Source organism: Maniola hyperantus, chromosome 6, assembly GCF_902806685.2.
Source record: "Maniola hyperantus chromosome 6, iAphHyp1.2, whole genome shotgun sequence".
NCBI classification, from domain to species: Eukaryota; Metazoa; Arthropoda; class Insecta; order Lepidoptera; family Nymphalidae; genus Maniola; species Maniola hyperantus.
Genome location: NC_048541.1, coordinates 4,333,570 through 4,346,252, shown reverse-complemented (window position 1 = coordinate 4,346,252; position 12,683 = coordinate 4,333,570). Strand labels below are relative to the sequence as shown.

Here is a 12,683-nt window from a genome sequence, read left to right as displayed (position 1 = left end):
AACGCAATAATGAAATAATTTACCTAAATAAACCAAAACTAATAATATTTTTACGCAAAACAATCGGAGAACCGCTTTCCTATTCTGCTTAAAAATTAACCTTGACCAAACCTAGCGCTATTTAGCAGCTCAAGTCGAAGACTGGTATTAAACAGTTTTTTAACATTTTTTAAATAAAAATGTCTGTGATTTAGAAACAATTGCATCTTTTTAATTTTATTATTTTATTTAAAATTGGTGTCTTCTACTTTATCCAGGCTTATCATTGAAACGGCAGAAACCACAGAACCGATTTCGAACGATTTTTGCAGGCAAAGAGGGATCTAGGTTTACATTAGATATATCCCGGGAAAGTCTGAATCGTATTCCTCATTGCTGGGTGTCGTAACCCATTTCTATTATTCACTAGCTGCCCCGGCGAACTTCGTTCCGCCTAACAGTCGATTCTTTTTCAGGCAATTTTTTAATTTTTTCTCTCCGTAAGAACCATCCTCGTACTTCAAGGAATATTATAAAAAAAGAATTAGCAAAATCGGTTCAGCTGTTTTCGAGATTTGCGATCAGCAACACATTTAGCGATTCATTTTTATATAGAGAAGATATCATAATAGAAGGAGTTTTCTCAGGATGACAATGAGGTGGGTTTCTTATACGTAGGTATGTGTTTGGGGGATATGCATAAGGGTCTAAGCTACTTTATATCCCGGGAAACTAAATGGTTCCAACAAAATCATAAAAATACACGTGGACAAAATCATGTGCACAAACAAGCTAATGAATATACAAGCTTAGCTAGCGGTGGATTTTACGCTTGGAGCTCTGAAACAAAATAATGGAGTACGCTCCGGCGGCTGTAATCAAAGGCTAAAGTCAACAACCCTTTGGAGACTCGAAGTGCCGTTGAGTACCAAAGTGTTTTATGTTTTTAACAGGCTTTTTTGCATTTTTAGGGTTCCGTAGTAAACAAGGAAGGAATAGTTTCGCCATGTCAGTCCGTCTGTCCGATTTTCGATTTGTAGATCCGTTTGTAAAATGTATGATGTTTTAAAGTGCTAATTTTTATTAGAGTCATGTGTGTCCCCCCCCCCACCAGCCAAATGGTAGGAATATAGGAACGTGAAAAAATTCACAGCAGTAGTATATTATAATCAATTTTAAAGGAAAACTATCATGGCTATGTTGTGACTACGGAACCCTACACTGCGCGTGGCCCGCCACGCACTTGGCCGGTTTTTTTAACTCTATGACAGAGAAGTTATGAATTAAATTGTATATTTATGAGGATAATAGCTGGTGTGTTTGTTATTGTTAGATGTATTGAACTGTATAATCTGCAATTTCGTCCGCGTAGATTTAGGTTTTAAAAATCCGTGCGAACTCTTTGATTTCCCAGGATAAAAAGTAGCTTTTGTCACTCACCAGGTTACAGGAAGTAGGTATTTATAATATTTTAGAGGATTTGTATAGACAAATAATGGTTGTGTTTGAACTTTGATTCGATGGTAGTTCAAGCTTAGCTTTTTTTGTCGATTTTCGGTTTTTAGACATGGCATTTCTTGCGCTGCGCTGATGTCGGTTGCGCGTATGCTTGATTTGTGCTATTTGTATTTCATTAGTAGCTCGAAGCCAATGCCGTAGTACGCTACGATTTTCGTAGGCGCACATGACGTAGTATGAGCGTAGAAAATCTAGTAGAATAAAAATATCAAGCGCCATCTAGTGGCCACTTAAAGGATCTCAGTTTTGTCTTTCACCGCTAGGCTTTCCGCTAGGCTTTCACTTTCCATGAGGTTTTCACTTTACTTATTTTGTTCACGAAGCTTGCTGAAGATGGAGCTACGTGTATTACGCAATAGAAAACAGAGAAAAACACGTTATTTCAATGAAAGGTTCGCCTCCAATACACGGGAAGTGGCAGCACTTAGGCAGCACTACCGATCTGAGCTTTATATAGTAGGTACTAGACAACACATGGTGGAAGTTTATTAGTCAGTTTATTTGTTACTTTTTTTACGGCTACAACACCGAACTGCCCCCCGAATGTGGAAGAATAACCATTTCATCGCTATCGCAATCGTCAAGAAATTCTGCCCTTTGAATGGTTGATTCGCTGTTTACATTTTTTCGCAGCTAATCAAAGGGCAGAATCTCTTGACGATTGCGATAGCCATGAAACGGTTCCGTAAAACGGGGTGAATAGGAATCGAGGTGTGAATAGGGACAAAACTGGGAATGAGATTTGAAGGTAAAAATAATACCCAAAACAGCTTAGAATTTTGGTAGCATTGTTTTTCCCTATAGTAGACTATTTGATCTTTTAGTTGGCAACACTGAACCAGAGACAAATTTACATTAAAATAACGAAAGCGTCATTGCAAAAACGTTGTTCAAAACACGCTAAGCCGTAGGTCTCAAAACTTTGTTTACTTTGACGAAGTACGAGAATAAAACAGTACAAAAACTATTAGAAATCATTAAACATTTATCTAAGAGGCGTCACAAAAGCAGATTTGTCTAAATGTTACATATTTTTCTGTAAAAAAGAAAAATTGGAAACCAAGTGGTTTTGGCTTTGCCATGGGGATTATAGGTACGGGAAAGGGGTGGATAGGAACGCTATACTTACTGAATTGGAACGAATCAAGGTTAAATAGGAACAGTAAGGTTTATATAGGGACAGGGCTGTCACTTTAAATATTTAATAAAATTGTTCAAAAACATTCTTCCTTTTTGTGTAGTCGACTAGTAAAATTTTGTTAAATGGCATTTTACTGTTTAATATTGATAAATAAATAAATAAATAAAAATTTTTTTTTATTCAATTAAACTTTTACAAGTACAGGTAACTACACTACTTGTGAAAGTTTAATTAAATAAAAATAATTTTATTTATTTATTTTTGAATCGTCAAACCACTGATTCGGAATGCCAGCAACCAGCAAGAAACTCGGCGGTTGCTTTTTTTTAAAGATTTGATACCTACTATGCCATGTTTAATAACATATAGCCTATGTTACTTCTGAATAAAATAGCTATAGAATATAGTGAAAGAATTCTTAAAATGAGTCCAGTAATTTCAGAGTTTATCGATTACAAACAAACAAGTCTTCACTTTCCTAATCTAAATATATAAATGGAAAAGGTGACTGACTGATCTATCAACGTACAGCTCAAACTACTGGACAGATCGGGCTGAAATTTGGTATGAAGATAGCTATTAAGACAGGCATCCGCTAAGAAAGGATTTATGAAAACTCAACCCCTAAGGGGTTGAAATAGGGGTTTGAAATTTGTGTCGGACGAAGTCGCGAGCATAAGCTAGTTATGTAATATTAGAGGATAGACTAACTTGTGTTTGACAACCCTAACCTTTTTTCCCTATTCACCCCCTTGCCATTCCGTTACACCCCGGATCAAGTATAAATAGGGACAGCATATATTTTGATTAAAATATACCAGTAATTTATCATTATTTTATATTTTTTGGATGATTCCTTAGAATTCTTACAACCGGAGATGCTTACAAACAGTTAAAGCATCATAATTTGTACCAAAACATCCGTAAATTTCAATGCGAAGTTAGATTTCGTACCTATTCACCCCGTTTTACGGTTCTTCTTAAACAATTAAGGGGCTGATTCGATTTTTTTGCACATTGATAGCTGACAAAAATATAGACCACTCAGCGAAATATTTGAATGTCACGAGAAAGCTGCAACAATTGAAAAATACACTAAGTATTCTACGAAGCGACGAGTAGCAGCTAGTTATTTATAGATGGACTAAAATTTTAAGTTTTCAGAGCCCTCATTAGGGACAAGCAGTGCACTCATAGTAGCGTATATGCATATAGGATACAGACTTAGCAGACTTGAAAGAGTTTGTTAGGTAAACAAAAATATGTTGTCATATTTACATAGGTAGGTACCTAGCTATGAGAAATTTATAAAAAATGTAAGTATATGTATTTCAGTATCATTTTCAGTGTGTAGGTGTCTTGCAATAAACATATCCATACTTTACATTATTATACTTTATCAAATACATAAATCCACTCGGACAAAGTCGCGGGCGTCATCTAGTACCTACCTAATATGCCGAAATCAAGTTGCAGAGGTTACTTTGCAATTAAAAACTTGCTGAATTTGACATGCTTTGAGTGTTTACACAGTGCGAGTGACTCGCTAGAACTGATTTCTGCAAGTAATTAAAAAAAAGGAGGAGGTTCTCAATTCGACTGAAAAATGGAAATTTTCAGTCGAATACAAATTAGCCCTTGACCGCGTCACCTCGTGTTGATGCAGTTTAAATACAATACAGATGCTAGCTATTGAGTTCAGATTTTTGCGTTTCAATCAGCAAATGTCATAGTGAGTAGATCGAAATATTTTAATGTCACGAGAAAACTGCAACAATTGAAAAAACGAAGCATCAATAATTAGCAGCCTCATATGGTGATAGAAGGGTTGGCTCATTTTTGGCGCAACGGATCAGCCTGGCTGTCCAGCGCGGAAATGCAGCCAGTATTCTTGGCACCATTCCACGCGAGCATGATTTGTATACTAATTAGATAAGGCTATATTTAAGTTTTATTGTAATATTTCCTATTAAAAAAAGTTAATCTTTCTATTTCTATTATTACTCACATGGTTTCCTACAGACGATTAGGTATACAGATAGCGTAGACTGGGTATCTTTTTCACTGGAACTCATATCAAAGTTGTAAAACTATTCGAATTACCATTTGCTACCCTAGGTCGCAATATAAAAGTTGCCTAGGTACCTGAACAGTTCTAAAAATACTTACGAATCGCGTTTTGAACGGGGTTGAATACAATTATTTTCTCGGTCAAGGCGAGCTCCGTGAGTTGGACCAATCTATTTTTGGACGAAAAAGATTATTTTCGTTATTTCCTAAACGAAACTGTTTTTGACTTACCTGTCTTGTAGGGTTCTGTAAATCTGTAGTTTTCATGTCCGTTCATCGCGGGCTTAAGCTTAGTCCCTACTAAGTATGGAATGGAAATACAACACTGATGAGCATGCATCTAATCGATGATCCATATAGCCCTATTTACTAGTGCGGAATGAAATTGATTCCATGTTGGTTTTGTACATACGTTCAGTCCGTGCATCTTTATTGCTAGGAAGAAAAACAACTCTTAAACCGAGCTCTTTAAGGTGTAAAATGGATTGGAATTTTGTTTTCATACAGACCTTGCAATCAAATGCTTCCCTTCTTGCTATACAGTACAGTACGCGGCCAAAAGTGATGAACATCGGCCTTTAGAATGACATTTCATATTTGTAGAGCGTTGTCTCTGTCACTCATACCCATATGACGCTTTGTCGGTCTCAACGACCGAGACAGTGCTCTACAAATCAGCTGCCTCCTTCTAAAGATCGATGTTCATCACTTTTGGCCGCGTACTTTTTATTATTTTCTAACTTTGTATTTTTTTCTCAGACAGCAGACTCTTTCAAGGCTTCTAAAGGGGATAGATACCCCCTTTAGTATGTTTCAATTAAAAATCTATAAGTACTTAATACAGTAAAAACTTGTATTTAAGCTTGTATTGTAAGCTTTGGATTCGATACGGTCGAATGTCAATTATCCTTAACTTATGCCCGCGACTTTGTCCGTGTGGACTACACACATTTCAAAAATCCTTTCATAGCGGATGTCTATGTCATAACAGTTATCTGCATGCCGTCCCGTCCAGTAACTTGATCTGTGCCTTGATAGATCAGTCAGCCAGTCAGTCAATCAGTCACGTTATCATAATATTAAGATAAATTTAGTTTTGCGGTTTCGAATAAAATGAATTTCTTTATGAGACGGTTGATTATCCATTATTCCATACGAATATTATAAATGCGAAAGTGTGTCTGTCTGTTTTTCACGGCCCAACTGTTTAACTGATTTTAATCAAATTTGGTACAGAGGCAGCTTACCTATATCCCGGGGATGGACATATGCTACTTTTTATTCCAGAAAATTAAAGAGATCCCACGGCATTTTTAAAAAACGTAAATCCACGCGGACGAAGTCGCGGGCGCCATTTTGTATTATATAATTTAACCTAATAATAACCATTTTGTTGTATCTTTGTTTTGGCGTCTGAAGCGCACTTAAACGGTTTTATTTTTATTCCAACAGAGAAAGTTTGTTCTATAGAAATTTATATAATTATAGAACGGTTGAGCAGCAAATAAGTAAGATTGACAGACAGAAACAATTTTGTATTTATAAAATTACCTAGTATTGATAGAACCTCCGCTTTTTAGGGTTCCGTACCTCAAAAGGAAAAACGGAACCCTTATAGGATCACTTTGTTGTCTGTCTGTCAATCTATCTGTCGGTCTGTCAAGAAACCTACAGGGTACTTCCCGTTGACCTAGAATCATGAAATTTGGCAGGTAACTATAGGTCTTATAGCAGACATTCAGGGAAAATCTACAAACCGTGAATTTGTGCTTACATCACACAAAAAATTAAATTGTGGTCATTAATTAATAATTAGTATTTTCAATTTTCGAAGTATAAGATAACTATATCAAGTGGGATATCATACTAAAGGGCTTCACCTGAGCATTCTAGAACAGATTTTTATTTATTTTTATGCATCATAGTTTTTGAATTATAGTGTAAAATGTCGAAAAAATACGGAACCCTCGTTGCGCGAGCCTGACTCGCACTTGGCCGGTCTGTTGAAGTAAGATAATACGACTTGATTAGGATTGACTTATGATTGACCTTTGCCCTTATCGCTACTTGGTAAGCAAAAAGCTTGCGGCGATGTATACCTACCTAGATTATGTCAATTTCCACGCACAGAAAATTTATGGACAACCAACTAACCGCTCATTAAAATGATGTCAGTTTGTAACTTGTTTTTTAAGTTCTTAACATTAGGTAAGTATGTAGATAAAACTTTTTAACAGACTTCAAATAAAAATCAGCCAAGTGCGAGTTAGACCTCACTGTTTTAGGGATCCGTATATAGATGTAAAACAACCGATTTAAAGCGTTTTAAATAAAATGTTGTCGTTATAAACCCCAAATAAATCGTTTTAAACGGTTGAACACTCGCCTACAAAAATTAAAGAACTGTGTTTTACACATGGGTTTTATTAGTATGTATCAGTTATTTGAATGTATGTATAACCCATAAACCAATAAACCAACAAACAAACACACTTTCACATTTATAATATGGGTAGTGATTTGCCACGTTATCCGGGGTTAACTGAGTTAGATCCTGGTTTATTCAATTTACCTACTAAAAGCCAGTTGTAGGTATCTAGGTATACCTATCAGAGCGGTCAGTTACGGAACGAAAACAAAAGCAAAATTGTATAAGGTAGCACAAGTCAGGGTTTGTTAATTTAGACCTAAATCGTGGAGGTATGAACACAGACTTCTGCAATCTACATTGCTTTTTAGGGTTCCGTACCTCAAAAGGAAAAAAGGAACCCTTATAGGATCACTTCGTTGTCTGTCTGTGAGTCGTGTCTGTCAAGAAATCTATAGGGTTGGTAGGTCTGGTCCCGTTGACCTAGAATCATAAAATTTGGCAGCTAGGTAGGTCTTATGGCAGACGTAAGGGGAAAAATCCGCTCGGTAACTATACCAAGTGGGATATCATATGAAAGGGCTTTATTTGTACATTTTAAAACAGATTTTTATTTATTTTTGTGCATAATAGTTTTCGATTTATTGTGCAAATTGAACCCGAGTACGGAACCCTCGGTGCGTGATCTGACTCGCTCTTGGCCGGGTTTATGTGTTTCAACGCGGCATCGTACCGGAAATCGTTTGACGGTACGGGAAAGCTGTACCGATATATACTATCCACGACCAAAACGTCACAACCTGAGTATAATGCCTATAAATTTCCAAATTGACTCAGCTGCGGATCGAACTTGGGACCACCCATAAGACCACAATGCTCACCAATGAGCCAGGGAGGTCGTCAAAAAACTTCGTCGGCTTGTGTAGTTTCTACACGTTGTCAGTCCTCAGGGGTCTTCGCCGTACCGTGTAACTATTTGATAATAAGATTGTGTCCGAATGCCGCCTTGTGGGTAATAAGAACGTAGATATTTATATAGGCAATTGTCTTTTATTGTTTTTGGCTCTTGTAGGACTTCTATGAGTTTCGCAAAACTAAAAATAATAACGGCGTTACGCTTACGAAGAACGGCGAAATGAAATGAGTTTGTTTATTTTATGTAGGACTGTTATCTTATGATTTAAGTATATCAAGACACTACCACTACCAGGTAAAAAAATATTTTCGCAAATATATTTTTTACCATATACATTTTTTTACATATACGGTGAAGGAAAACATCGTGAGGAAGTCTGCTTGCCTCAGACTGAGAGTTCTCCATAATGTTCTCAAAAAGGGGGTGTGAATCTGCATTTGGCCAGCGTGCTAGACTATGGCCTAAACCACTCTCATTCTGAGGGGATTGGTAATAGGTTGATGACGATGAGAAGAAGTGTCGTAGAATTTATTACTTCAAAATTGTACGCTTGTAAGCATGATGTCACACGAGTAGACCTATATCTACTCGTGTGATGATGTTTTCTACCAATCCGGACATGGCCAGCGTGGTAGACTATAGCCAAAACCCTTCTCACTCTGAGAGGAGACCCGAGCTCTGTGCTAGTGACTCGGTTATGGTTTGATCATGATGAAGTATGACATTTTACAAACGTCGGTTCAGCATTAATAAATGAATCTTTATTCCAGAAAAGGGCTTTTAGTCAGAGCCAGATCGCAATCCGCAAGAGATGAAAAGGTAAGTCTACAAGTATAAATATTTAATATGATTTACTAAAATATTAAGTTTTGTACCTTGTACCTAGGTACTTTCTTCCATTAGAATCCTAAGGCCGACCGCACTTTAGATTCGTTTTCGTATGAATTTGAATCGTGCGAACACGTACGAACTACGAACACGCACGAATAATTCAGGCCTTCTATGGGACCATTCCGAAAAGTTCGGGTTATTTATATGTAGATAAATTAATTAACTTGGTTTACGGACACAAATGTTTGTGGCATCAAAGTGGGATTAAGATGAGAACAAAGAAACAAAATATCTTGAAGATTCAGATTATTCATTACGCACCTGAGAGGAAATCACAAAAACGAAAACAAAACAAATTCCTGAAAGCCTGACAACGCATTGGTGGTTCCTCTGGCACTGCAAATGTTCATGGGCGGCGGTAATCACTTAACTTCAGGTGACCTCGCCTGCACGTTTGCTCATCATTTTTATTTAAAAAAACGATGACACTGCCAATTTGACGAAAAAAAAACGTACCTAGATATTCAGTGTGCGCCCTCAAATACGTTTACGCACGATACAAATTCGCATCCAAAGTAAGGTTTACCAAACATACAAAAGAGCAACGTTGGATATCAAAAAAAGTCCTAACTATAGGTAAAGTAAATATATTACCTTAAAATTATTAATAGGTACCTAGGTAGAAGTTGAGCAATAAGTCAAAAATAGAGTTTGTTGTGGGCTCTTCTCAGACCTGGGCGCGTTTGGAACCCTCGTAGCTTTAGTTTTAAGTTTGCGTTATAATTATCACCACTATATCTTACAAATCTAACACCATACCAGACCATCAATAAGCGTAAATTATTACCTATTTTGAATAAATCATTTGACTTTGACTTTGACTTAGAATTAAGTATTAAAAACTTACATTTTGTCCTACGTCCATCGGCGCAAGAAGTGGAGGCTCCATCTTCTTTGGCCTCTTGAACATAAACAACAAAGCTGCTATGATCAAGACTGTTCCAGCGCCTCCCATAGCTCCTAAAGCCGCGCTCCAGGCATTGTTGTTCTCTGCCCACGCGTGATTTGTTCCCGTACGGGCTTGGGACATTAAGACCTGTCTTTGGGCAGGCAGGATTTCCCCATTGAAAGTCTTGGGAGTTGATCCAGCGTGCCAATTTTTCCAATAATGCTCCATACTCCCTTTTTTGCGGCCCTCCCAATGTACCCCACTCGCCTGACTCCGCTCTGCCCACAGCTTATCTGTTGATAACGAAATTAGTTACAGAATAATGTAACATCGATCCGGCTTCGCCTGACAAATTGCGTGGTTTTATACGTACTTCTTCCACTTCATTAAAACTTTAGTAAGACGAATTACATAAAAATAGGTGGAAAAACAGTGAATTGCGCAAAAAAATCCGCCCAGTCCCGTCATTTCATTATGCAGATTGCAGAATAATTTAAACAGTTATAAATCCACTGACGCGAAAAGCTCTTAGAAGTCCAATCACATTACAGCTTTAAACTGCAATCAAAGTTACCTACTCCAAGTTGTACGGCTATGTACTTAAGTAGGTAGAGTTTGGTTTCTGTATATGAAAATGCTGCCATATGGTAGCTGAAAACGCTACGAAAAGCCGTTTTGTTGTGGAAAATACTACGTACCCATTAATAGTGACGTCCTGCTGAGCGAGTTCGTTGCCTGGTGATACGGAATAACGTTGTCGAACGTCCAAGAGACACGCGGGTTGGGCGGGCGGGCGCGCACGACTGTTCGACGCGGCGTTCTCTTATCATTAGACTTGTTTACATGAAATCGTGATCTGTGTCGCGAATCGCGGTGTTGACTTTATTGCGACGAACTCGTGTTGGCGAGTCGAAGATGGTTAGCCTCAGCTATGAGATATGTGGAAATCCTTGGAAGAGGCTTTTACCCAAACCATACATAATATAAATTTTACATTACGTGTGTAATTGGTATTATTAACTACCTATAACTACATACATAATTCGTTGAAGACACAAATTTCAAACCCCTGTTTTACCCCCTCAGGTAAGGTTGTACCTATATAAATAGCGACTGGCCCCTGCTTGCTCGTACGGGTAGCTTGTTACAATTTTCGTAGGGATCTCTAATTTTTTTTTTAAATTGATGGATGAGATGAAATAAAATAGGCAGGTACCTACCTACATAGCGTATGTCACTAAGAAATAATGTAGTTTTCTACAGGTGATTTTTTTTTCAAAAATAGTTTATTAGTTCCAGAGATTACTTCCTACAAACTTAAAACTTTACCTCTTTATAATATTGGTATGGATTTGGGATAACATCATTCAGTGTTGTTTAGTCTGTAGTTAAGTGGCTATAAAGGCTATATTATGCCCTAGCACTCATTTGAATGGACTAATTTCATTGCCGCTATTCGTATCTGATGAAAGATCTTGGTTTTTGATTAAAAGGCTTTCAGCCAGAGCTTCTGTTTTATAAAGAAGGTTCTAGCTGATGCCCGCGACTTTAGGTTTTTAAAAATTCCGGGAATCTCTTTGCTTTTTCGGGATAAAAAGTAGCATGTCATTCTCCAGGTCTTAAACTGTACCCATGCAAACAAATCATGTCGAACTGTTGCTCCGTTGCGACGTGATTGAAGGACAAACCAACAAACAAACACACTTTCACATTTATAATAGGGATAGTGATAATAGGGGTGGTGATTAGTCTTGAAGTATGGATACTGACGTGAAACTCAAAGTTGATTAAATTATACCTAGAATAAAACCCAAAGTCTGCGGTCTATGGGGTATATAACGTATAGAGAGGATGATGTCACCTAATAGAGGAGTTAATGATGTTTTTTTTTTTTTTTAAATAGATATAGCGAGCAAACGAGCAGGCGGGTTACCTGATGTTAAGTGATTACCGCCGCCCATGAGCATTTGCAGCACCAGAGAAATTAAAATTAAATAAATAAAAATGGACACCACAAAAAAAAGACTAATAGGAAGACTTAGGAAAAGATGGATGGATTGCATGCATGAAGACCTATGCAGAAAATTGGAAAGCTCGCATCATGTTAGAAAAAAGACTAGTTTGACACACAGAGACATTGGCTAGTAAGGTAAGTAAGGAATTCAATCCCTGAGGGGGTAAAATAGGGGTTCGAAATTTGTATAGTCCACGCGGATGAAGTCGCGAGTATAAGCTAGTGGGAAATAATTAGAATCACCGCCTTTGAATACGAACGGCATCCCGTTTGAGAGCTACGATTCTACGATCAGCACACAGATCCGCAGACAAAGGTTCCAATACGTTTGCGTCGTTGGTCAAAAAGAAGAAAATATAAGAAGGAAGGTAGTAACCGAAAAGACGATTACCAGAAATATGGAACACGTCTAGCAAAAATATTATTTAGGGCACAAATATTTGGAACATAAAACAATTTGAAGGCTCGACCGTAGTTAGGTAAGTAAATATCTAACGAATGAACAAGTCTTAAGAAGTTTTGGTACCTACCTAGGTATAATGGAGACTTTTCTGCCTTAGTAAGGAGGCCACGCAGGCCACAGGCGGTTCGTAATTGCCTATGACGTATATAAGCACCTACCCAATATCTATGTAGAACATGTTCGCTAAAAAAATATTGTCCTGCGTAATTTTTTAGGGTTCCATACCTCAAAAGGAAGGGTACCTCGCAGGGGCACGTCTGTTATCGGTTATTGCAGACCGAGCACAATTATTATGAGCAGATACAGTGCCCTGATAAATTAATTATTCAATGGCAACATTTATCTCCCATGGCTTTTGCAATGCTTTGTCGGATCAGAGGTAGGTAGGTACTTATTTTGTGGAGAAAAACTTGTGCCATACTAGGTATATTATT

At 37.5% G+C, this 12,683-nt stretch overlaps 1 protein-coding gene across 3 annotated transcripts in view; it reads right to left on the bottom strand.

The window, feature by feature from the left end:
• Positions 1–12,683, bottom strand: part of LOC117983094 (synaptotagmin-5-like) — a 65,545-nt gene that overhangs the window by 38,711 nt on the left and 14,151 nt on the right. The window contains exons 1-2 of one of the 3 annotated variants that reach the window (XM_034969558.2): positions 10,471–10,859; positions 9,731–10,065 (exon numbers count right to left, since the gene is read on the bottom strand). The exons of 1 other annotated variant lie outside the window; for it this stretch is intronic. In XM_034969558.2, the coding sequence (XP_034825449.1) occupies positions 9,731–10,065; positions 10,471–10,474 (339 nt within the window). In that variant the 5' untranslated portion in view covers positions 10,475–10,859. Of the gene's footprint in view, positions 1–9,730; positions 10,066–10,470; positions 10,860–12,683 lie in introns of those variants that run through there. One more of the 3 variants, XM_069499285.1, reaches the window with a different exon arrangement.